Source organism: Clupea harengus, chromosome 24 (assembly GCF_900700415.2).
Source record: "Clupea harengus chromosome 24, Ch_v2.0.2, whole genome shotgun sequence".
Lineage (NCBI taxonomy): Eukaryota > Metazoa > Chordata > Actinopteri > Clupeiformes > Clupeidae > Clupea > Clupea harengus.
Window position 1 is genome coordinate 630,516 of NC_045175.1, and position 27,016 is coordinate 657,531.

Genomic DNA, 27,016 nt, shown 5'->3' on the forward strand with positions numbered 1-27,016 from the left:
GGGTATTGCATGTGTTTATATGTGTTTAGTTATGCTGGCATTTAGCATTTAGTTTGGTAATCACATAGCATCCTACCCTGGCTTGTAATCACACAGCATCCTACCCTGGCTTGTGATCTATAGGCACACAGCATCCTACCCTGGCTTGTAATCTTATAGGGTGACCAGACGTCCTCTTTTACCTGGACAAGTCCTCTTTTCGAGAACTAAAAAATGCTACCGGCAGGGATTCCAAAATTGTCCGGGATTTTGCCTTGTCGGATATTTTCCGTTTCTCTGGGTCTCTTTCACAATCTAGTTATTACGTCCTTACAAGTTTTGGAAAGGGTATCTCGCTTACATTCCACCTTCTTGCACGAGCTCTGACTGTAGAGAGAACTGTCATTGGTCGACCGCCTTCCCAGTGTTGCCAGATTTGATAATTATCCTCCAAATACGATCATTTTGAGACTTTAATATGATACGCCATTTACAATCTGGCAACACTGAGCACCTTGCCGCCCCCACTAGTTGCATTGCTTACAATAGTACATGACATCTGCATGTGAAAAATATGTCAAAACTTCGTCGCGGGGGAGGGGGCGGGGTCATCTGCATATGAAAAAGATGTCCAAAAACTCAGTCTTGGGGGAGGGGGCGGGGTCCCGCGACGAAGTGTCCTCTTTTTCACAACCTCAGATCTGGTCACCCTAGTAATCTATAAAAGAAAAGTTGAAAAGTTGAAACTACCTTGAAAAGAGACTTGGTGTGGAAAGGCTCTTTCAGCCGAACTATAAACCTTGAAGGTGCAACAATTAAGTATTCTGGCTAGAGGCGTTCAAGGTCAAACTCTTACAGCTATGCTAAATAGCAGTGGAGGTTTCCATTGCTTCTGTTGACACAGAAAGTTATTCTTGGGACAAAAGTGTTTTTCAGTGTGCAGAAGTCCTTACTTCGTTCTAGTTTGTGTATCTCTTCCTTCCAAAGGCGCGTTGACTGATTGACTGAATATAAATCACCAGAAGGTTCTGGACCATTACCAACAGATGTTAAAGAGGCATCAAGGTCACAGGGACATAAGGTAACCAAGGTAACCAAGAACCAGACACATTTGCAACATCAAACACCCCACTCCATCAGTGTGGAGAACAGTAATTGCAATGTGCAAAACAACGGCCTAAAGCATGATGCTGAAGGGCCATATATGCTTATGTTTATGTGTGTGCATTTTACAGATGGAAGTGAGCTAGAATAACATAATGTAACTGAGGGCATACTAACAATAATAATAACAATTAAACCACAAAATTACACATAATAATAATAACAATAATGATAGTATAATAATAATAATAATAACAATAATAAAGATGATAATAATAATAAGAATAATAATAAGAATAATAAGAATAATAATAGAGGAAGGAATAACTAGGATGGTGATCGCAGAGAGACGGCTCTTCAAGCGATTTTTCCATTGAGAGACTGTGACTTCTTGCTGCAGAGGGATGACAATGCCAACTTGCCAAGCATTCACTGCAGGAATGCAATCATATGCCTTCATATGAACATGTTATCTTATCTCCCAAGGAGAAGATAGGCGTCCCTCATCCCGAATAACAGAGAGACGAAAACTCCCCCGTGTCACATACATGATTTGATGTAGTGATCTGTGCTGATAAAAAAAGGGGGTAAAACATGTGAGAGAGGGAGAAAGATGGTGACAGATTGAGGGAGAGTGTAATTGAATTCACCACAACAGAGGAACAAGGAGGAAATCTATCACAGTGAAGGTGACCTAATCCCGGCCCACCAAGGCAAGAGTAATTTGCGAATGTCTTTTTTCATGATGATGTCTACATAAAAGACTGAAGACGAGGGCCCCCTTTTTGTTTTTCCCAAACTCCAAAAAGTGTCACTCATTTTCACGGAAGTGCCAATCATTTCCGCTCCAAAGTCCAAAGTTCAAAGCCCGAGGTTGAAGCAATTTTCAGGCAAGCTTGTGACTGACAAAAAAAAAACATGTGGTGAACGTAAGATAATGTACAAATATATGTCAGTTTGAAGTGTTGATATGTGTAAATCAGTTCAGAGAAGAATACAAATTAGGCAGCCTTGATCAACACAAAACCATACAGAGACAACTCTCTTGTCTTGAAGATTTCTACGTAGAAATACCTTTCAGATGTAAACAGAAATACTTTAAAAGGCGATTTTCTTATGTTTTACTTTTCAAGACTTCAAGACAAGAGAGTTGTCTCAACAAGTTCTGCAGGTGCATTGTGATGTCCAGAAACCAACTCACAAAAAATACAAAACACTTTTGCGTACAGGTTGGTGCGATGAGCAGGAGCAGAAGAGACATTGCAGAGTCTAGGCTGCTTTGCCTCGTTGTCATGTATTGTACATGGTCTGTCACCAATGACCTTCTATGTATTCTTCATTCTGATTACAAACAAATTGCATGGATTGGTGTCGTGGAAAGGACAACTTGCCAGGGATGTCCTCTGTAAACACAGCTTGTTCAAGAGTGTACTCTTGACGAAAAAGCAATCTTTGCTCTGCCTCAAAGCTCTTCCCAGGGCTTTGATGATGTGATGCCTTTACAGAACACTTTTGGAACTCTTTTGAACAAAGGACCTTGACAAACGTTTTTTGAAAGCAGTGTGGGAGTTTAGACTTAAAAGTGATGGATTTCATAAAAATGACATTTTCTTACACACAAATTTTGACACCTCTGCATGTGAAGCATGCCTAGAAGCCAGCTACACAGAGAGGAGTTTATGCCACCAGCGGTATTCTACAAATTGACAAGAAAAGTCAAATACAGATTTCCCCATACATGGAAACTCTGAAAAGGAACGACCATTCACAGTGTGTTTGAACACTTTAAACTCACCATGACATCCATTTGAGATGCCAGGACTGAGGAACTGGCAAAGCCTAAGTATTGAGGTAATGCCAACACTATTTAAAATGTCACAGAGCTTTTGTCTTTGGCAAATAACTTTGAATCAGATCAAACGTATTAGCCAAACTCTGTAGGTAGTGGCTAAAGGCTGTGCAGAATGAGAGGGACTGTTGTCTTGGAAAGTGTAAAGAGGCTGGCAGAGATGTATTGCTTGAATTGACGGCTGGATCAAGTTGCAGTAGGTATATTGGCATAGTTAAAATAATACCTCTGGACAAGCTGGAAAGTTCTATGCTTCAACTTTATTTCTTCTCAGACTCAGGGTCATACATACGGTTTCATAGATATATGAATAATATATAAAATAATATATAATAATATACACAGGATATATATAATATTGCAGGTCAAATTTGGAAATTGCGCAAAACAATGTGCTTTTAAGTGTACAGCCTAAATGAAGCTCTCAGCGTCAGCTGCATGAACACATTTCATATCGATGTGCCTCAGAGACGTCAGACATGTTTGAATCCATGACCAGCTCCGGAGGCAAGGTGTGATTATTACGCTAAAGGTCAAAAAAGTATTCAACGTGCATTAGCAAGCCATAGATAGATGGTCTCCTGCAGTGCTCGCTCAATGTGGCCAGACTACGACACACTTCTCATTACTGGTAGAAGTAGCACATGGATTGGAGATGGGGCGACGGAGCCCATGTCATGCGGTCTGAAATGAAAAGATAGAGGTGGGGGTGTGAACGGAGGAAGAGGTGGAAAGAGAAAAGGGCACTTTGGGCACCAGAGGCTCGCACAATCCAATTAGGCAAGTCAATACAAACATCCTAGAAAAGAAGGTGGTCATGATATAAATTGTAAATGATAGATTCTGAATTGCAAACTGTAAATTATGAATCGCAAATGGTAAATGATGTCATGGTAGTAGTCTGATATAACGAGCCGAGGCTTAGCATGCAGAACCTCTGTGCTGAGGTCCAGTGGAGGCGATACATTTCTGAACAGCTCTGATAAAACCACCAACAGGCCAGCACATCTGTTGACTCAAGCCTGATTAAAAGGAAATTGCTATGACTTCCAGCAGGAATATTTACTTTGACACTGCACACACACACACACACGCACACACACACGCACACACACACTTGTGTGTATGTTCTCGCTCAATTTAGCACGTTTCAACGTGCAGAGGTTGGCTGCGCGCCTTAATGCCACAGAGGAGAGAGGAAGCTTTCACAATTTTCTTTCCTTTTTTTCCAGAAAATCTACTTTTAATCTGCTGGGAACACATTTCCTCAGCCAAAGTTGCCATGGAGACCTTGTTGCAACATTTCAAAGAATACAATCTCTCATAAAAAAGGGAAGAAAGTGGAATGGAAAGCACTTTTGGGTTTTTGAAAGTGGAGAGGTAGAGAGAGAGAAGTAGAGAGAGAGGTAGAGAGAGAGAGATGGAGAGAAAGGGGAAGAGAGAGACAGAGCAAGAGAGTGACGTTACGTGAACGCATGAGGGGAGAAAGCATGATGGTAAGATATCTCCATTAGCATGTGTGATGGGGAGATATCTCCATTAGCATGTGTGGGCTGCAGGGTGCTGATTGTTACTGAGGGCCTCTCAGTTACTGATCAAATAACCAAAATGTGATGGACCCCCTTTATAGCTTACGATAGCAGGACATGGAGATTTGCCAGCAAGAAACTCTTTTCATGTGCCAACTAGTGCCGTTAGTTAGTCTCTACAATGAGTGATTTTGTGTGATAAATGGCATTTTGTAACACTAGTGAATAATGCCAAAGTAGTCCTTTCGCTAACCTATTGAATGACACAGTTTAATTTTTTTCATAATATAAGATGATGTAACATATATTAAAATGACCTTGTGTTAATCAACCATCTGATCTAATTTAGAGGTCTTCTTTCTCTCTTACCAATTAAAATAGGCCCTTAACATGGTGAAATACACAGAGCGCTGATTAGTGCACGGTCTTCAGTAGGCCTACTGCATTCCCATCTGCTGCCACTAGCATTGCCACAGAGTGACATCTAGTGTCCAAAACAAAAACGTAATGTCTATGCGGCTGCACACTGTGCTTGCAATGTTCTTTTAGATTAAAATGCATTCACTCACTCGTCTGTAGGAAAGGAACCAAGACGTACAGTGGCCTACATTTTATCTTGTAAAATATTCCCATTGACATGTAATGCACACAAATTAAAAGGAACAAGTAATATAAAAACAATACAAGTATGATGTTGGTCCTACTGATGCAGAATAATGACAAAAACAGACCTCAATGGGTTATAAGATGCACTGGGTACATAAATCAGTGAATCACAAACAGCAGATCTAATAGATTGTAAAGGAATTTGGACAATCAATTAGTTGCAAGGAAGTCTTGTTTAAAATCTTTACGGGGATCTCATGTCACAAACGGTCAGCTTAGATATTAGAGGGATACAGAAATACTCAGAAATATATTTGTAGAGGCTACATACGATCAGTAGCTAGCTGGATACTCCCCGTTGTAACAATGAAGCATGGTGATCTGTCTGAAGAGTAGATTTATTTAGAAGTGCATCAACAACGGAAACAGATGGCAGGGGCGCTAGAGAGCTCGTCTATTTGCAGAAGCTTTTTTTTTTTTTTTTTAGAGATGGAGAGTGACGGCTTTTAGACTTCTGCCTTCAGTTAGTCAAGTCAAGTGGACTGTGGAAGCAGCGAACTCCGTATCATAGCAGCAATATTACATGGTTATTAGTCGTACATTTGTCTCGTTCACATGACGGAGTGTTGCCATCCCGGTAAGTTTCCTTTTTCTTCTGACTTAAATTGTACTTTGCGGACTTCAAACTACAGCAGCAATTCTTTGAAGAATAAAAAAACGCAACATAGTTATCCAGTGATCTTCAGATTTTCGCTACTGCTGTAATGCTTGCCATTGTTTTGTCATAAAAAACCTGAACTCACGAGAAAGTCTTGTTACAAGAAAACAAAAAACTGTGACCACTGACAACTTAGCAAATGCACTATCAACTGGGCTTCCACTTTTCCACTGGACTTCATGTTATGGACTCAATTCTTCACTCGAAATAGTCCAGCTGCTACACGTTGCCTTTGGTCGGAATTTTGTGTTTTAGGGGATGTCATTGCCTACAGAGGCTATACTCATATATTGATTGATCTGACTATTACAAGACGAGTTAACGTTGAACCTGAAAAGAATGAAATAAAGAAGGGAGAGAGAGAGAGAGAGAGAGAGAGAGCTGTTATCATTAGTAGTTGTCCTTTAGATACACTTACAGTGGACATGATTCACTCCTTAAAGTTCACCTTATCAAAATGCAAGTGTGTCATGATTCATGATTGTATGTGTACACGCATACCTAGCTGTGCATTTTAGCCGTGAGAGTTTATTTAAGAAACTGATGTTCTGAAGTGCTGACTATGAAGGGTTTCAAGTAGGCTATTGCTTACGGTTCTAGACACTTGTAACATGGTAGCAAAGAGCATGGTTCTACAAACAGTAACCTATGTTACTTTCCCCGCACTCATGAGTGGTTTCATTGTAGGCTAATCAATTTGAATTCATTTTGCTAAACATTTGTGTCACTCACAGTGTCAGTATTTTTGCTTCCTCAATTCAGAGCCTAAATTCAATGACACTTCCACATCTGAATTAATTCAGTCCTTACGGTAAAAACGAGCCCATTTGTGTGGTGTAATGAGCTACCTGTTCCGCTACATCCCCCTAAGTAAGATTTAGCCTACTTATGTTCCTCAATGAGGGGAGCGGTGGGCCTACACAGTCAACAATATTTCCGTTGGCGGAGCCTTATGACGGACATGAGGAACATTTTTAATCATCATCTATCTTCGGACAGTGTGAAGCTGACTCAGCATCGCCAATGCCCTGAATCCACGCAGGCGTTTTTTGCTTGTTGAAACGGCTTTTCGCTGTTTTTTAAAAGGAACCCTTCCTCTTCAACAAATTTCCTGTTTTGCAATATTCTACATGGGTCATCATTCCCTATGAGTTGGTCCTCGGCTACAGGATATTAGCAAATGATTGTACTTATGAATGAACAGTCGTATTGCATTAGAGCTTTAGGCCTGACTCTTGTTTGTGATTAACACTTGACTAACTCTTGAAACATTATGTCTTGGTAGTGGACAGGGGGACATTTTGTTGGTGTGTTCTGTGAACATGAACCTTTTTGGAATAATTGCAAGACAAATGGTGCGCTACAATCTTTTGTGCTGTACATTTCCATGTTGTTATTTAGGAAGCAGTATTTAAACGGAGAGAACAATGCTAAGAAAAAGGGTGCAGTCTAGAATTATTCAAAACTCTCCCACTTATTTCCTTTAAAGAACATGCAAAGGTTCTACCGAGGTCCCAGAAGGTGTATTTCCTGTAGAACCCTGTTTTGTGCTATCGTCAGTCCATCAGTAGAGGACATTATTGAGCCTTATAGGTTTTGATAGGGCATTATATTGCTTATGATCCGTGTCTATAGTGTGGACCTTATTTGTGTCCCTGGAAAGACACATTTTTTTTTTGAAAGATTTTTGCATGAAAAGCGATCTCCAAAACAATCTCTTGTGGTTTTCAGTTTTCCATCATGTGACTCAATTGTTGAACATTTCCCAATTTGACACATCCTATGAACTCTGTGGCAAGACCAAGGCCTACATGAAAGCATTGCAATGTTATTGAGCCTATACATCCTTCTTCCATGTCCGTCTTTACACACACACACACACTCACACTCACACTCACACACACACACACACACACACATGCACACACACACACACACACACACACACACTCACACTCACACACACACAGACATAGACACTCACATCAGAGACACACACACACACATGCACACACACACACACACACACACACACACACACACTCACACTCACACTCACACACACAGACACAGACATAGACACTCACATCAGAGACACACACACACACAGACACACACACTCACACTCACACTCACACACACACAGACACTCACATCAGAGACACACACACACAGACACTCACATCAGAGAGAGAGAGACACACACAAACACACACACACACACACGCACACACACACACACACACACACACACACACAGACACACACACTCACACTCACACTCACACTCACACACACACAGACATAGACATTCACATCAGAGACACACACACACAGACACTCACATCAGAGACACACACACACACACACACACACACACACACACACACACACACACACACACACACACACACACACACACACACAGAGACACTCACATCACTGACCAGGGGATTTTTCTTTTGAGATTCAGAGTCATCAGCCTCAAGTGTCTGCAGGTGATTGACCACCAACGTTTTCCTGTCAAACAGGAGATCTCAATATAACTACAACAGCATTCATCTAACATGAAATGCATCACAGCATACAGCATAGTTTACATGTCATGAAAACCATGAACACCACTTGTAGGGTTCTAAAACTGTTATGTTAAGTAATCAAAAGTGGTTGTTTTGTAAAAGTGCTGTTCTATGCTCTCTCTCTCTCTCTGTGTGTGCGTGTGTGTGTGTGTGTGTGCGTGTGTGTGTGTGTGTGTGCGTGTGCGTGTGCGTGTGCGTGTGCGTGTGCGTGTGTGTGTGCGTGTGTTTGTGCGTGTATGTGTGTGAATGTGTTTGTGTATGTATGTGAATGTGTGTGTGTGTATGTGTGTGAATGTGTTTGTGTGAACTCTCCATCTTCTCTCAGTGGCAATGGATTTCACTGCAGCAGAGAAGCAGGAGTTAGAGCACATAAAGGTTCACAAGCAGGACCTTTTAGATGACATACAGGTGAGGAACAGCCATCTATAAAAGAAAGATGTTTTTATTACAGATCAGTTGGGTACAGCATAACACATAACAGTGGGCACCACATTTCCTGTGGGTCAGTTGGTAGAGCAAAAGCTAGCACAAAGCGCTAACAATACCAAGGTCCTGATAAAAACTCTCATTCAGATAGAAATGTGTCTCTGTACTGTAAGTCTACTTTGGATAGAGGCAGTGGCTTAATGTACATATAACACTACACAGCTTTACTGAAATAACCCAAAACCTAACCTAACCGAATTTAATGATCAATCAATTTTATCAACTCAATATGTTACACTATACTGAATTGCAGTTACATTGTTACCAAGTTACCAAGGGCTAAGGAATCTTAAGTATGACCTTAAGTCTAATAAGTATGACCTTAAGTCTCGGTCTCTCACACCCACTGAGGTGCTGACACTAACCCCATGGTGAGTCAGTTGTACCCGGAATTGTGTTATTTATTTATTTATTTTTTTTGCAGAAGTTGAAGATGGCTATTGAGAACGTGATGGCCGGTATTCAGGACTTCGAGTCCACTGAGGAGAGGTGAGTCAAACATTCTACAGGTTTAGAAAACCTGATTTGACCTGGAACTTTGGAAAGTGTACTCAATTCTAAAACTACACACTGGAACTCAACGAGAGGACTTTTCTCTGTTTTGGCGTTCTGTTAGGAACGCCAAAACAGAGAAAAGTGCTCTCGTTGAGTTCCAGTTACGTTTGCTGTGAAATCAGAGAGGTCATTACAAATCTACCACTCAACAGATACCTATATACTTATACTTCTATACAGATCCTATATACTACATACTGCTGCTGCCTATGGCTTGTCACGCCAGCTCAATCATGTCGATTGCCCCAGAGGTCATTTCCTCTTTTTTCCCCTTCACAGCAAACTTATTGAGAGGGGTAAGCAGTTGTCCAGAGGGAAGAAGAAATTCAACATGGATCCCAAAAAGGTGAGTTTGACAACAAACATGAGCTTCCTGCAGCAAATCAATGCCAGTCTAAACATTGTCAGTAGGGCAACGCAGAAGACCAAGTGCTTTGTCTAGTATCTTTGTACAAATCTGTGAAGGTTTGACTGGCATCTCTGACACCTCACAGTTTGGCTATGTGACTTGATAAAGGACCTATGAGAGGAAACAACACCTCACCTCCTGTGTGGTTGGTGGGGGGACGGAGTGGGGGTGGGGGGTGTTGGAGATGGTCGATAAAGAAAGGGAGCGAATGAGAGAGATGACAGAGCAGTGAGATGGTGATTAAGATGGTGATAAAGATTGCTCTAGAGACAGGAACCAAGGCAAACAAAACAAACCAAGAAAAACACGGCCTACATTGACTACAGGCCGTGCGTTCATCAGCGTCTCTATAAACAGAAGTGGATTAATGTGTCTGTGGTCACAGATGCTTTGCGGGGAAGTTCGATATTTTGACCTGATATGTTCACTGATGTGACTTCACAAGTCATTCTGCATGCTCTACTGTTTCAACCTTGTACACACACACACACAGAGATAGACTGACTGATAGACAGACAGACAGACAACTAGCTAACTCTCTGTCTCACACCCAACCACCCACCCACACACACACACACACACACACACACACACACACACACACACACACACACACACACACACACACACACACACACACACACACAAAGTCTTTATCTTGCAATGCATCATGTACTACTCAGAGAGCAGCTTGTGTGCCCTTGACATCAGACTGTCATTGTCAATCCAGGTCTAAATTGAACGTTATCATTCTGCCAGACCATGATTTTTGCTCTTGTCTGTGGTGATATTAGCATTGGCGAGCTCATGGTCACTTTTCAGGTCAGGCACAGATGTAAACGCCCCTTGTCTGGTGGTGCTGGAAAGTGTTTGCCGTGGCGGAGAAGGAGGAGGGGGGTGGGGTAGGGGGGTTTAGGGGGTGGACTTCCTTAAAGTGTTAAAGAACCGGAAAGCGTCTCTCGCATGCAGTATTATTTAAAGAAGCGGTTTTCAGAGGCTCAGCCTCTGTGGTTTTAGCTCACGTCAAGCAAGCATGAAGTCATGCCGCTTAGCAACCAACTCAGCCATGCATCACGCTGCCTTGGTAAATAAGACAGTTGCACATCTTAAGTTATGATGGTGCACACAGGAACTTAAAGGTGCAGATTGTGATTTTAATCCAATACATTTTTTTGTCAAATTCTTCTGTGCTCAAAAAAAGGTGGTGTTCATACACACCTATGAATACATATCAGCATGTTCGAGTCACATCAGGTCGTTTTTGACCTAAAGGGTCCTTACATGCTTCACATTTACTAAAGTCAAAGCACTTGCTTTCCACTTAAAACAGAGATTAGGGTTAGACATGACACATGTCATTCATGGCTTAAATGTGACTGTATTTGAGGAAAAGGGAACAGAAATCGATCTGACAATCACCCCAAATTAGTTGCGGCTAGAAGGATGTTTTTTTCAGGAAGTTACGGTATTTCAGATGGTGGCATGGCTGTAGCAGCACGACATCATATGATATCATATGATGTCATTAGGCACCACTTCTACTTTCAAAGGCTTTGGTACAGCAGGGGGTAATAGCTTGGAAACACATCTTCTAATATATTTTATTATTTTAGTTAAAGGTTGTTGTTAAGAGGGTTAGGCCATAACCTTCGTGTAATGGCGTTGAATTTGACCAGCCTCCAGATGAAAATTAGCTTCATTGTATCCATTTTTGAAGTTTGTGATGTTAGTTTTTTTGTAAATTTAAAGCTGACTGAAAAACCTAGATTAGGCCTTTGAGTTCCGTTTGAAATATGTGTAGTGTCATTGAGCGTTGCCTCTTTTTTCAGGGTGTTAACTACCTAGTGGAAAATAAACTGCTGGAGAAGACCCCTCAACGTTTGGCCGAGTTCCTGTACAAGGAGGACGGCCTCAATAAAACTGCCATAGGAGACTTCCTGGGAGAACGGTAGGCAGACTCTGTGATGGGGAATGTGATCGTGTTGAAGGCTCTGTTGGAGAACACTGCTGTGGGAGACATATTGCTTGGCCTGTTAATAATGACATTCCAATTCTACAAAAAGAGGGGAAACTTTCCCTTCACTTTACCCAATTTTACTATTATTTCATTTATTTTCATTATTTCGTTTATGTTATTTAACGTTTATTTCATTCATAAACTAAATTATACTACACTTAAGAGTAAGTGTGGGGCATATTTTTGGGGGGAATTACAATAAAGAAGTTAGATGAGGGAGCTTTAGATTGTACTGATGATGATGGTGATGGTGACCACAGTGCCATTATTGATGATGATGGAAATGTTGACAATGAGAGTAATTAGAAGCTGCAGAAGTCTGCAGATAGCATTTCTATTTTACCCTCTGTTTTGATTGGCACTCGCCAGTACTAGTGGGGTTGATAATGAGTTGTTTGTTTATTCTGCTGCTTGTTCCAGTTTTGTGATTGACCTCAGTAAACAAAACTTTGCACTTTGTTGTGACTCTACAGGGAGGAGTTGCACCTGCAGACGCTGAAGGCCTTCGTTGAACTCCACGAGTTCTCAGACCTGAACCTTGTGCAGGCTCTAAGGTGAGTGTCAAATCACTCTGACACAACTCTAATCGCTAATCCGACACATTGACAACACATCTTAAATAGGACGTCTTAAACAAGTAATCATATCAAATGTGTAGAGTCTTCCCTGGTTGAATCAAGGCATAGGATGTAAGTGTATATATGTCTAGGATGTAAGTGTATATACTATATGTCTAGGATATAAGTGTATATATGTTTAGGATATAAGTGTATATATGTTTAGGATATAAGTGTATATATATGTCTAGGATGTAAGTGTATACATGTTTAGGATATAAGTGTATATATGTTTAGGATATAAGTGTATACATGTTTAGGATGTAAGTGTATATACTATATGTCTAGGATGTAAGTGTATATACTATATGTCTAGGATGTAAGTGTATACATGTCTAGGATGTAAGTGTATATATGTCTAGGATATAAGTGTATATATGTGTAGGATGTAAGTGTTTATATGTCTAGGATGTAAGTGTATATATGTTTAGGACATAAGTGTTTATATGTCTAGGATGTAAGTGTATACATGTCTAGGATGTAAGTGTATATATGTCTAGGATATAAGTGTATATATGTCTAGGATGTAAGTGTATACATGTCTAGGATGTAAGTGTTTATATGTCTAGGATGTAAGTGTATATATGTCTAGGATGTAAGTGTATATATGGCTAGGATGTAAGTGTATATATGTCTAGGATGTAAGTGTATATATGTCTAGGATGTAAGTGTATATACTATATGTCTAGGATGTAAGTGTATATATGTCTAGGATGTAAGTGTATACATGTTTAGGATGTAAGTGTATATATGTCTAGGATGTAAGTGTATACATGTTTAGGATGTAAGTGTATATATGTCTAGGATGTAAGTGTATACATGTTTAGGATATAAGTGTATACATGTTTAGGATATAAGTGTATACATGTTTAGGATATAAGTGTATATATGTCGTCTCCCAACTACAGGCAGTTTCTGTGGAGTTTCCGTCTCCCGGGCGAAGCGCAGAAGATCGACCGAATGATGGAGACCTTCGCCACGCGCTATTGTGACTGCAATGCAGCCGTCTTCCAGTCCACTGGTAAGCCTCCTCGCTTAAACCAAAGGGTTTGACAACCGACCATTTCTCACCTGCGGCACTTATGTTAGTTCATTTTTACTTGTGATGGACCTTACACAAAAGGTCATGACATGAGACATGTGTCCTGCTGCCCAGACCTGTCATAATTCTAAAAACACGAGACAAGACTTTCTCGCGCTTTCTAAATGAGATGCTCGAATATCTCCTTCTATGCTCACAGGAGAGGCATCCATTTGAATCGTATAGCTTTGGATGACCCTTTTATATGGCACAGCTATCTTCAGAGTAGGCTGAACTTGTAAAGGAACAGTAAACCGCTGAATTCCTGCTAAAACCATAACTGAATAAGAAATGCTAACACTCTGACCCGATGACAGACACGTGCTACATCCTGTCGTTCGCCATCATCATGCTGAACACCAGCCTGCACAACCCCAACGTGAAGGAGAAGACCACGCTGGAGCGCTTCTTCTCCATGAACCGCGGCATCAACAACGGAGAGGACCTGCCCAATGAGCTGCTCACGGTACGAACCAGACGGCCAATCACAGCCGACCTAACTGTTCAAATGGAAAGGAGAGGCTCTCCTTGGATGGTGCCTGTGTATGAGCACTGTTGTAGAATGCTTGTAAAATGTTAAACAAACAAAGCAGGTATAGTTCTAGCTATCGCTAGGCGGATAGCATATCTAGGTTGAGAAGTGTATAGTCCCCCATACTTAAAGGTGTGGTCCATGAATGTAAACCAAAACACTTTTTGTCAAATTTAGGCTAATTGCTCCTCTAGCTGTCTGTTCTGTGTGTGTGCTAAAAAAAAATAAACTCAGGTGTTCGTACACAGTCCTGGCTCCATAAATGGGAAACAAACAAAGTGGATTGGACCGAGCCATAAACAATCCCAGCCAATCACTACATTGCTTCAGCTGCACGGAAGGGAGGGGTGTAATCTGTTTGACTGTTCAGTTCAAATATAATTCAAATTGTGGACTATTCCAAGTTTTAGTCTTGGTTGCAATGGCTGATTTGTACATCCTGACTGTGACCTAAGAGCTCCAGGAAGTCATGCATGAGTGATCCCTACTGCCTTCATAAGTTTATTTTTAAACCATTTATGCATATCTTTTGCATTCACCCAAAACAGAAACTGTATGACAGCATACGGAATGAGCCTTTTAAAATCCCAGAGGACGATGGGAACGACCTCACACACACCTTCTTCAACCCTGACCGAGAGGGCTGGCTCCTGAAAATAGGTGAGAACCCTCAGACGCACGCTCCGAGATGAATTAACCCTCAGACGCACGTTCCGAGATGAATTACCCTCAGACGCACGCTCCGAGATGAATTAACCCTCAGACGCACGTTCCGAGATTAATTAACCTCAGACGCACGTTCCGAGATGAGTTAACTTCTATGCTGAGTGTGTGAGCTAGTCTACTGTGCGAGGAAGTTGTGTTTTCTGATCTGGGAACATCTGATCTCTCTTGGTTTGAAGGAGGAAGAGTGAAGACGTGGAAGAGGAGGTGGTTCATCCTGACTGACAACTGCCTGTATTACTTTGAGCACACCACTGTGAGTCCTTGAAAAAAGACAATTATCTATATATCTCTCACTCCATCTCTTTCTCTGTCCCTCTCTCTGTCCATTACTGCTTCCTCACTCTACACACACACACACACACACACATACACACACACACACACACACACACACACACACACACACACACACACACACACACACTCTACACACACACACACACACACACATACAGAATCATTGAGAAAGTAGAAAAAGAGGATACTGGAGAGCTTGAGAGTATAATGAAAGTCTGCAGAGCAATTTCTGACTAATTTCACAGCTGAGCTCACAGGTACTATTAGTGATTTTCTTTATAAGCTGTCACTTCCCTGTAATCTCAAAAAAAAGAGGAAGATCCCTTGCAGCCATAACACATTGGGCATGCCCGAAATCGTCCGGTCGCAGAAGCTAAGCGGTGTCGGGCCAGGTTAGTGATTGGATGGGAGACTTCCTAGAAATATCAGGCACTGTAGGGAGGGAAAAAAAAGAGAACTGAGAAAGGCTGGAAGGCTGAAGAAGAAGGCCATTAATATGTACTTATCAGTTTCACTGTATTGAGAAACATGTGGAGACCTATCACACATCACGAATCACATACTGGAAAGCCTATATATGCGAGTGAAGAGTTCTGATGTTCGGTTCTCTTGTTCGCAGGACAAAGAACCCAGAGGTATCATCCCGCTGGAGAACCTGTGCGTCAAAGAAGTGGCGTGCCCACGCAAACCGGTAAAACATCCTCCTCATGAAAGGGAACCCCTGGGACGTTTTTAGCCTTAAGATTTGACCACACTTTAATTCTTGTAAATTGGTTCGGGTTTTCAGAGTTAAGAGGACTCATTTCATATGAGATGAATCGGTTCCCTTTGACCTCGGAACAAAACTAAACTTAAACGAATACGTTTGGGAAAGCCAATTGTTTCCGGTCGTTTCATAATTTCTCCACTTTTTTTGTCAAACATAATGATAAGTCAAAGTTATGAGAACTGGCCTGTTTTTGTGAACATGATGTATGCCACTAGATAATCTCTCCCACTTTCATAGCTAATAGTAGAATTGAGGAACTTTAAACGCGATTCCTATGAATATGAACATAAATATAGATACGGATGTATAGATAAACTGAAACGAGTTCTCTGCGCAGTACTGCCTGGAGCTGTTCCACCCCAACAGCAAAGGGCAGAAGATCAAAGCGTGTAAGACGGAGACAGACGGACGGGTGGTGGAGGGGAAACACCAGTCCTACATGATCTCTGCAGGCACGGCCGAGGAGCGGGACGACTGGATAGAGTCTATCAGGTTGGTGTGTCACACGCGCGCACACACACGCACGCACGCACGCACGCACGCACGCACGCACGCACGCACGCACGCACGCACACACACACACACACACACACACACAGACACAGACACACACACACACACACACACTCACTCACCCCTCCCTCCCTCTCTCCCTCACTCACTCACACACACACACACACACACAGACACACACTCACACTCACACTCACACACTCTCACACGCACGCACGCACGCACGCACTCACTCACTCACTCACTCACTCTCATACTCACACACTCACTCACTCACTCACTCACTCACTCACACACTCACTCACACTCACTCACTCACTCACACACGCACTCACGCACTCACTCACACTCACTCACTCACTCACTCACACACTCACTCACCCACTCACTCACTCACTCACTCACTCACTCACTCACTCACACCTCTTGTGTTCTTCACCATAGTGATCACTCACTCACTCACTCACTCACACCAAGGTTATTATAGTTAACGAAAACTAACGAAAAAACGAAAACGAGGTGTGATTTTTTTTTTCGTTAACTGAAATAAAAATAAAAACGAGGCTTTATAAAAAAACGATAACTAACTGAAACTGTATTGTGTCTTTACAAAACTAACTAAAATAAAATAGAATTATGGAGAAAATGTCCTTAGTTTTCGTCTTTGTCAATGTATTTCATTGATGTCAATTTATTTCATACATAGCCTATGTCTATCTTTCGCCGTACCACTTTTAGTACACGCCCCTCACCTGGTTTCATGCCGGCAAAAGTCGGGAGAAAGCGACAGAGTCCTATTTGGGATTACTTGGAAGAGTAACGTGCGGTGAGGTTCGTGGCTGGTGAGGCACTTCAGAGTCAGATTTACAAATATATAAACCCAATACAGTAGCTTAAATCACCATTCAATTGGCAGCTTGCACATTGACTACTGGTTGTTTTTTATATCAGCATTCTTTACACACGGTAGCTACATACAGTTGGCAGCTGCTAGCTTGTGATGAACTCGTGTTAATATGTGTGATTATGCACTCGTGAATATGAACTCTTACGAAGTTGCACAGGCCCCCTGAGGGTCTCCGCTGTACGTCCAAAACCAAAATCTATTATTGAGGTTCAAAATATTTTCAAAGCAATTTGGCTTTGGGTGTGAGAAGTCAATCGAGTTATCTTCTGTCCCGTCGTTTGAAGCATACCTTTTAGCTACGGCATTAGTCTCCCATTTATTGATCAATTCACGTTTTGATTGAAAGTCCAGTTATGAGAAATTATGAGAAATGTTTTAGCTTAGCTATATAATCTTCCATTTTCGTAGTCAAGGTCAAATATAAGAAGAGTAACAGCAGAACAAGCATAAACCCGACCGGTGGGCTCTCGCATGCACCCTTCATTGAAGCAGTGGTACTGTTTGCCTCCTCTCCGTGCTTTTTCACTGCAGCTTTACGTCAGATCAGCAAAACTAAATATGTTCTACGCATGCGCTCAACCCAGTTTGTGAAGGATTGCGCAATCTGAGATGAGGCACAGCTCGTCGCTGCCTCACCGTGTCGCTGTCTCCTGTCTGTTTGAACAGGACATGCGCAAATTCTGACACAATTCTGAAAACTGACACACGTCTGACACAGATCTTTCATAGTTGTCTTTTGTGGATGGCTGTTCATCTGTCCTAAGTGAATCATTTTTTTTAAATGGTTGGTTTGGTGAGTTTTTATTACATATTATTTATTATAGCTTGTATCTTCTATTCATTTTGAGCATTTTGTTTTGCAAGCAAAAAAATTAAGCTTCCCTGACTGGCCCCCCCTTGGTCTGTTGCATTCCGCGGTAAAGACTAAAACTAATACTGAAACTAATAAAAACTAAACTCAAACTAAGCATTTAAAAAAAATAGAAACTAAACTAAACTAGCAAACCTGCTTTAAAAACTAATGAAAACTAAACTGAAATTGAAAACAAAAAGTCAAAACGAAATAAAAATAAAAACTAGTGAAAAATGCAAAACTATAATAACCTTGACTCACACACACACACACACACACTCACACACACACACACACACACACACACACACTCACACTCACACACTCACACACACACACACACACACACACACTCACTCACCCCTCCCTCCCTCCCTCTCTCCCTCACTCACTCACACACACACACACACACACACACACACACACACACACACACACACACACACACACACACACACACACACACACACACACACAGCCATAAACATTGCAGACATATAGACACGGTGACACACATTCAAACATGTATTAATAGATACTGAATGATGATCGGTGCAATGTGCAGTGCGGTGATGTTTCTGTGTCTTCCTGCGTCTGCTTCCACAGAGCCAGTATAACCAAGGACCCATTCTACGATCTCGTCTCGGTGCGCAAGAGGAAAGTCATCAACCAGGCCGCCCAAGACTGACAGCTCCAGAGTGGCGGTGCAGCATGGGAAATGTAGTTGCTCTGGGTTAAAACGCTCAGTCTGCTTTGTTGAGCATGAAGCAGTTGTTTGGACATTCGTCAAAGAAACAAACACAAAAAGAAACAAACAAAAAAAGGCCTCCAACGGCCGGCTTGTGGTCACTTGCCCTTTTTTTTGTGACATGAAGGATAGGTTTACTGTATGTTTGTCAGCAGCATTACAGGAAGGGCTTTGTTTTTAACAGGTTGACCAATGAGGAAGCTGCGTGGGGGGAGGGGGAGGCTTTGTATTTGCATAGATACTATCGTCAGCACTGCTGCGGTGACTGACCCAGTGCTCACCCTCTGAACTGAACCTGAGTTGGACCTGATAGTCAACTGGATGAACAGAACTGGTTGGCACAGCACTGGAGGTCAAAACTCTGTGCATAAACAATGTCCATCATCAGGAAATGGAGAAATGTATATATTTTGTGAAGTAGACACTATGCCTCAAAAAAGACTGAATCAGTTTTTTTGTTTCTCAGCAGCGGGCTAAACCTGGGACTGTCTAGGTGTTAGCGTCTTTATGCTAAGATACAGTTTCCTGTGTTGTTAATGAGAAAATATCATAGCCTTGTTATAAAACACTGGTACAAGCCATAAATGAAGGAACACTGTCCTCATGACACAGTGGCACGCTAGTTGGTGGATCTGAGTACATGTTGATAGTGTTGGGTACATGTTGATAGTGTTGGGTACATGTTGATAGTGTTGGTCGGTACTGGGAATGACTGGTTAGGGCTTCTGAAGAGAACTCATGTTATGCAGGATTACAGCACAGTGGTGCTTTGAGCTCAAATACACACACCAGGACTTCTTTTCTGTATGAGGCTTAAATTTACAGCAGAGTTTAACACCATTCAAGTGCTAATACTGTATGCAAACTATAGTTGTTTCTGCAGTAGATCCAAATCTACACTGTGGAAGCTTCACTGGTCTTTTGGGTTTTGCCATGGGTATTTTAGTTCCATGGATATCTTTTGTAAATGTAAAATGTTGCCATTGTAGTAGTTGTTTGACTTGAATAATGATATTGTATCTGGGTTGGAAATAAAATGTAATAATAATAATAATTAAGTCCTTTGTCAGGTTTTTAATGGCACACACGACACACTGGAACACACACGTGCATATATGGAGGCGACACAGGACACACACACGCAGGTAAGCCTGAGGTCGCGGTGAATTTATTTTCTGCTTTTTCCCATCCTGGACTGTCCTTCCTCAAGGACCCCCCAGGAGCAGTGGGCGGCTTGTAGCGCCCGGGGACCAAGTGAGGTGAACTGTCCATCTTTGGTCAGGGATGGACATGTGTTCTGTTATTTTGCATGTTTTTTCTGTTGGGGTCCTTAGTGGAGGAAACCCCTTGTGAACACGGGGAGAACATGCAAACTCCACACAGAAAGGCCCGGGAGATAGCCCACTTGAGCACTGTGCACTCTGGGGAGGACCTGCCCCCCAGAGCCAACAGCACCCCATGCAGGAATCGAACCTATGACCTTCTTGCTGTGAGGCAGCAGTGCAAGCAGTGCAAGCAACTGAGCCACCGTGCCAACACCGTAAAGGAATATTTAATTTGGTTTTGGGAAATAAGTATTTCGGTCAGGGGCTCCATCACCATCTTCTCTTTATACAAGATAAAAGTCAATATTTATTTACACATCATTAGTCTTTTCATCTGACTTTGCACAACAAGCATCACAACAAATATCACACCAGGTTTTTTAGAGAGGCACTCCTCTTTCACCGCAGACCTCCAGCTCTGCTGTTAGTTTATCAGATGCACACACACACACACACACACACACACTCACACACAGACACACACACACACACACACTCTGTCACCACAAAACCGTTGTGACACCCGACATGCAGCTTGGGCACTTCCTCTTTCGCTCCTGGTTTTCATGGGAACTTCGTCCTGTGGCTTCGAACGTGCAGATCATAGCGGGGTCTTCTTTTGTTCTACTGTTCAATACTTTAGCAATAATGCTATAACAGCAATATTACATCTCTGTCATAATCACGCATGCCTATACACTGGGGTGGTTATGCATTGCGTGTCGAATAAACATGTACGTCAGTGTTTTGTTCGAGAAGAAACTGGGGGCTTATTACTTCTGTTCACACACTCATTTGACAGAGGCTGTGGTCTGTAAAACGTTCAGCTAACCATAGTAACCCACTGACCCACATTAAGACCTGACCGTAAGCCCTCAACCAAAATGGCCTCACGAGCCCAGATGGTTCCTCACAGTTCCACGTTTATTACGCAGTCGTTTATGGCCCTTTTGGCTAATGTGCACACGTTTTTGTCATGCTCAGATGAGTTTGAACAGGAACCATGCCATGTTTGTGCCACATTAACTTCCACAAAGGAAGGGTGTACTTCAGTACTGAATACTATATACAATAACGTTCACACATCGGCCAACAAGGTTCTCATAGGATATTTGTGCTGATGCCTGGATCCTTTTTGTGAGCAATGTTTTTGAAAACTAAAGGGGACCATAGATTTAGTCTGTGACATTAACCTTGTAAACAAACGGATTCACTGGAGGGGGGTGGGGGGGGCTGACTTACACCTTTCTAGTTTCCTCTGGGTGCCTCTGTTTCCTGTGTGTGCGCTCTCTACTTCCTGATTCAGTGTTGCACACAACCGTGTGGTTCCGCTCTTGAGGCTAAACCGTAATGACACACCCTGCACACACACACCATGCACACACACTCCCTGCACACACACACCCTGCACACACAAACTCCCTGCGCACACACACACACACACACACCCGGCACACACTCCCTGTCACAGGAGGTGAGAGGTGAGGGGGAAGGGGGGTGTGTGTGTGAAAACAAATAGAGAGGAAGAGAGAACTGACATCGAGAGAGAGAGAGACAGAGAGAGAGGGGGGGGGGAGAGAGCATATGTGTAAGAGAAAGCTGCATATAGACACTTAGTTGCAAGTGACTCCATCTATGCTTTTCCTGTTGTTCTCTTTACCATCCACTAGGGGTCAGTGTTCCCATGGTAATGTTCACATGCGAGTTGTCACCAAGGCAATCCTGAGGTCAACTGACTTCAAACATTTCAAGTTCAAAAAAGAAGCCAACGGCCTAAGGCTGCAGCACAGGCTGCTGAGATAAGATACACACAACCTGGTGAACCACAGTCCACAGTTAATCACAGTGAATCAACATTCAAATCAACAACCAGTTCCATGTTCAGGATGAAAAACAATCTGATAATGTTTTTGGAGTGATACACAAAAAATTTGACCTTTTGGCATATCTTACAGAGGTTACATTGTTTTCCCCTCAATTCTTTTGTGAGCCCACATGTTTAGAGAAGTGAGAGAAGTCTCTGTTTCGCCCAGGCGATCCTCCGTCCATGCAATCCACAGCAATCCGTTTGTCTGTAATGTCTCCAGATTTGGGTAAATAGACCCAGATTGTACAAAAAATTGTTTACAAGGTAAAAAAAAGTGCTTTCATCCAAATGGTGTTAAAGGTCCTTTAAAGTTGTCTTCTAAGACTGTATACATTTCTGGCTTTTTTTCCTGCTTTTGGACCCTGTAAAAAGCAGGAGAAGAATGACAAGAAATAATGAATTGAATGAATCAATGACAAATTGAACAAGAAGTATCCAACTAATGTTCAATGTAAACACAAGCACCGAGATGAGATATGAAATAGAAATCATACATATAAAAATTGTTGTCAGACATAAGCGTGCCTCACCATTTTCCTCTCCCGTGTTTAGCGTCATTAAGGACTGGCTCTTCAGGCCCAGTTTTGACAGCCTCCTGTTCTTCCCCTTCGGTGCCACGGGCTCTGGCAGGTCCTCAAAGCTGCTATCGGCCGTCCCATTGGCCGTTTTACTCGTAGGGGAGGAGCTCGGAGTAGTGACCACGGCCTCGTCCTTGTTCTGGACTTTCTGGCTGTTCTGCTTGCTCCTAAAAAAGTTCCTCAGTGACGTCCGACTCTTCTTGGCGCCCCCTGTCTGGGCGGGCAGTGGGGCGAGCTTGTCCAGACGCTCGCTGCTGGCCCGGGACTGAGTCTGCTCTGGGGTGAGGGTCGGCCCTCCCAACCCCGCGGTCGACGGCCCCCGCTCGGTGTGCACGTCCTGAAGAGAGGTTGGGAGTCCCGGGGGACTCCCGAATGCCAGTTGGTACTTGGGGTTGTAGTATTTATGCGCAGGCACCTTCAGGTCACCCCCGGCACCCTTGGAGTCCCCCAGGCTGACCTGGAAGCGGGAGGTGGTGGCGGGGAGGGGCGGCCGTTTCGACTCCACGCTGGCGACGCGGACCGGCGCGGTCGGCACGGCCGGCCGGCTGATGTGGAACTCTTTGTAGAGGTCCAGCTTCTCGGAGACGGCGTAGAGCTCGCGGAAGTCGTTGTCGAAGAAGTCCACCACCTGGCCCGAGAGGATGGTCATCATGTTGCGGTCCATGCGGAAGGAGCTCCACGAGAAACTGGGACATGAAGGAGATGTGAGACGTGAGTCATGAGACATGAGACATGAAGAGAGATGACTTTCAGCATTTGTGAGAACTGGGACCACCATCTTGGTCTAAACACACCATACACACACACACACACACACACACAACCACACACACACCATACACATACACACACACACCACACCATACACAACCACACACACCATACACACACACCATACACACACCATACACGCCACACCATACACAACCACACACACCATACACACCATACACACACACCATACACACACCATACACAACCACACACACACACCACACACACACACCATACACACACACCATACACACACACCATACACACACCATACACAACCACACACACACACACACCATACACACACACCATACACACACCATACACAACCACACACACACACCATACACACACACCATACACACAAAAAAAAAACTAGTCTACCTTCATGGCATGACATAGTTTGTCAAGAGGAAAAATACTTCTGACAAAGCATTTTTTCTGAATATGTTCTTTGCACAAGTTCTCCACATGTAAAGTGCAACTAATGGCAATGTGTACATGCATGGAAGCTGCATATCAGTGTTCACTTCTTTAAAAGGAAATGAGAAGGATTAGCACTACTGTGGACTACACAAAACCACAGCACTACCACTAGTGGGGTAACTACAAAAAGACTTCTCTCGTAGGGGTTCTGCAGATGTTCTACACTTGCATCTCTTTGCTTACCAGATGCTTTTAGCTAAAGCGATTAACAGTATAGTACAGATACAAAACTATGTGTTCCCTAGGTATTGAACCATGACCTTAAAGAATGACTCTGACGTTGCATTTACCTGTAGGAGCCAAACATGACCTTGTCTCCATCCACCAGCATGTATTTGCTGCCCAGAGTTCCAGGGATGGTCCCGAAGGAGAGCTGGAAGCCTGTGCCACTCACCGTCCTCACCCGGATGTGCTGAGAAACATTGACCAGACAAAAACCTGAAGTCTAGCAAGACAAAAATGCTACTGCTGTACACCACTGGCTAGCACAGCTAACCCAAGAAGCAAGATTCCATATTTATTTACTAAGCTTTTATTTACTAAGCTTTTCCCCAAACGTAGTGAACTACATTTACATGTTCGACGGTATGTTTATTCCCTGGGAAACTACCTGTAACCATGGCGTTGCTTCACCCTTGTACTACATTCTATGGTTACCTAGGTAACCCTTACTACAAAAGTAATCCAAGGAAGTATCTTATCTTCACACTTGTAGACTGATTACCCACCAAGCAAGCTAAAGTACATGACATGTCAGGTGGCTTCGAGGGATAAGCATCTGAGACGGAAAGATCTGGTCTTTGGGTGTGCCTAAGTAGCTTCAAAAGAAATTCAAGAGAAAAACCTTAAACCTTAATCAAAATTTCAATCAGTTTGTTTTCTGTATCATGGTATTTCTTTCAAAATAGTCCAGCATGGCCAACACTGATATAACATGAACACAGGAAGCAGATTAAGAGGAAAGCTGAGTGCTGTCGTCCACCACCGCTTCATCTGTTTCACAGACTCACCCTCAGGTGCTGAGAGCCGACCTGTAGCCTGTTGCACATGTCCAGGAAGTGGGGCGCCCCGCGGATGTCTAGGATGATGTACACTGCCACGCCGCGCTTGGCCGCCGCGTCCAGGAGGTCCTGCAGGATGTGGAGGTCTGTGAGGAGGTCCATCACTATAGCCAACACCTGAGGGTGGAAAAAAGAATGGCAGGGGTTTGAATGGGAGGACTTGCCTAAAGGGCCTGCAGCCATCCATCATTTCAATCCTGTTAACTTCATGTGCCTGTACTCATGTACAAACTTTCATCTACCTGTTATTTTATCACAATATCTGTCCATTTCTGTTAACTTTCATCCATTTCTATATTCCCAAACCACTGCGCCACCTTTTCTTGACCTTTTAATGAACACAGTTCATTTTCTTCACAGAATTCATATATTAAAATGTGGAAGACATTATTATAATAATAATAATTATTATTATATTATTATAACTATTGACCGTGTGTCCAGTCCACCGAACAGTTGCTTAAAGAAATGAAAGAAGTACTCCTTAAGTATTCTTTAAAAAAAAAAACAGTTCCATTCTGTTCATATAACCATAGTTCAATCGTTCAGAATAGAGGCCTGCTTTAATCTAATACATGTGAATAAACACTAAAAGTTAATGTGTCAGGTAAGAAGTACACACTGACCACCCTTGGGGATGTACTGTACTGTACCCTGTTGTACTGATATGTGAAAAACCTGTTGTCGCTGTGGATGACTCTCCCAGTGCGGAGCTTTGATGAGGAACCTTCCAGAGGTTGTCCGAGAATAATAGTGTGTGTGTAAGGTGGTGCACTGACGCACATCTCACCTCTTTCACAAACATCCTGAGGAAAAGGACAAGGCTTCTACACTCTCCAGAGTTTATTATGTGATATATTATATGATTACATTATATATTATATGATATTACATTATATTAAACTGAACTGCCATGTGCCTGCACATTAACAGGTACAACTAGGGCAATAAAACACAGACTAGCATCTAACCAGACACTGGTGCAAAGAGTAGCCTATTGTCCCTCAGGCTGCGAATCCAGACATTTCATTTCATTTCACTGAGCTGTCCTTTAAGAGGATAGACGGCTTTGTCCCAAAGTTGAGCCATGGACACAACTCCTGGCTGGCTGCCTTTAAGTCTACACTACACTGACCACTTAACAACTTCAGCGCCACTTCTATTATAGGGGCGACTAGGCATATTGTTACATCCAGGACGTAGCAAAGAGAAATGGGACATCAGCACAATTTTCCTAAAGGCTTGCTCAACCCAACAACACCGCTGTGGTATTCAAACTAACTGCCGTCAAAGTTGCATCTGTCTAACGTGTGCTGCCCATTTAACCAAAGAGCCTTTTGATGTGTGTTGTATGCTGGGGGACACCTCCCTGGACAAATCCGAATGACACAGTAAGCCGTCCGTGCTGCGCTCCCATGCCCCATAAACACACAAAACCCGGAGCCTACAGCGGGCCTGTGGAGGAGGATTATACAAACACACCATGAACTTCAGAATGTTGGCTGACAAAGGTAAGCGCCACTACACCCGCGGGCCAACTCGAGCGTGCAAGTTTCCTTCGCCTTGAGCTGCTCCGTTGGAAACACACACGCGCGCAATCAGAGAAGCAGGGGGCGGGTCTGGAGTAGGCATGCACCTGAAGGAACCATCAATCACTGCCTGGTGGAACAGGTCAGTCAGGCTGTTCGGTTTTGTTCGCGCTAACGCAGGCTTTTCCCCTGCTAATTGGTCTAGCAATACACACACACACACACACACACACACACACACACACACACACACACACACACACACACACACACACACACACACACACACACACACACACACACACACACACACACACACACACACACACACACACACACACACACACACACACACACATGTTCTTAGTAAGTCACGGTGTGATAAGGAATGTATATTTGTTGACTTATATGACCAAGTCCTGACTTCCTTATTGCGGTAATAAGAACACACTATCCCCTTACATACATTCACTTTCTTTCTGGCTCACTGTTTCTCTCTCTTTTTCTCTCTCTTTCTCTCTC

At 42.9% G+C, this 27,016-nt stretch overlaps 2 protein-coding genes across 2 annotated transcripts in view; one reads left to right on the top strand and one right to left on the bottom strand.

Moving 5' to 3' along the window:
• The first annotated feature begins 5,328 nt into the window (after nt 1–5,328).
• Nucleotides 5,329–19,928, top strand: cyth4b (cytohesin 4b). The gene is made up of 13 exons (XM_012837417.3): nt 5,329–5,704; nt 8,690–8,772; nt 9,275–9,339; nt 9,685–9,751; nt 11,644–11,762; nt 12,305–12,385; nt 13,357–13,469; nt 13,847–13,995; nt 14,610–14,721; nt 14,964–15,040; nt 15,704–15,775; nt 16,191–16,345; nt 18,733–19,928. Exons 1-13 carry the CDS (start codon nt 5,683–5,685, stop codon nt 18,812–18,814), a joined length of 1,197 nt encoding a protein of 398 aa, XP_012692871.1. The 5' UTR covers nt 5,329–5,682; the 3' UTR covers nt 18,815–19,928.
• Nucleotides 19,929–21,771: 1,843 nt separating this feature from the next.
• Nucleotides 21,772–27,016, bottom strand: part of LOC105908849 (protein FAM83F-like) — an 11,259-nt gene continuing 6,014 nt past the window's right edge. The window contains exons 2-5 of the mRNA XM_031562202.2: nt 24,915–25,082; nt 24,195–24,316; nt 22,597–23,330; nt 21,772–22,428 (exon numbers count right to left, since the gene is read on the bottom strand). Of these exons, the coding sequence (XP_031418062.1) occupies nt 22,385–22,428; nt 22,597–23,330; nt 24,195–24,316; nt 24,915–25,082 (1,068 nt within the window). The 3' untranslated portion in view covers nt 21,772–22,384. The remainder of the gene's footprint in view (nt 22,429–22,596; nt 23,331–24,194; nt 24,317–24,914; nt 25,083–27,016) is intronic.

Coding starts and splice junctions, on each gene's coding strand:
- cyth4b (XM_012837417.3), top strand. CDS start 5,683: ATGACGGAGTGTTGCCATCCCG. Junction 9,340..9,684: donor TTCGAGTCCACTGAGGAGAG/GTGAGTCAAACA, acceptor TCCCCTTCACAG/CAAACTTATTGAGAGGGGTA. Junction 16,346..18,732: donor GACTGGATAGAGTCTATCAG/GTTGGTGTGTCA, acceptor CTGCTTCCACAG/AGCCAGTATAACCAAGGACC.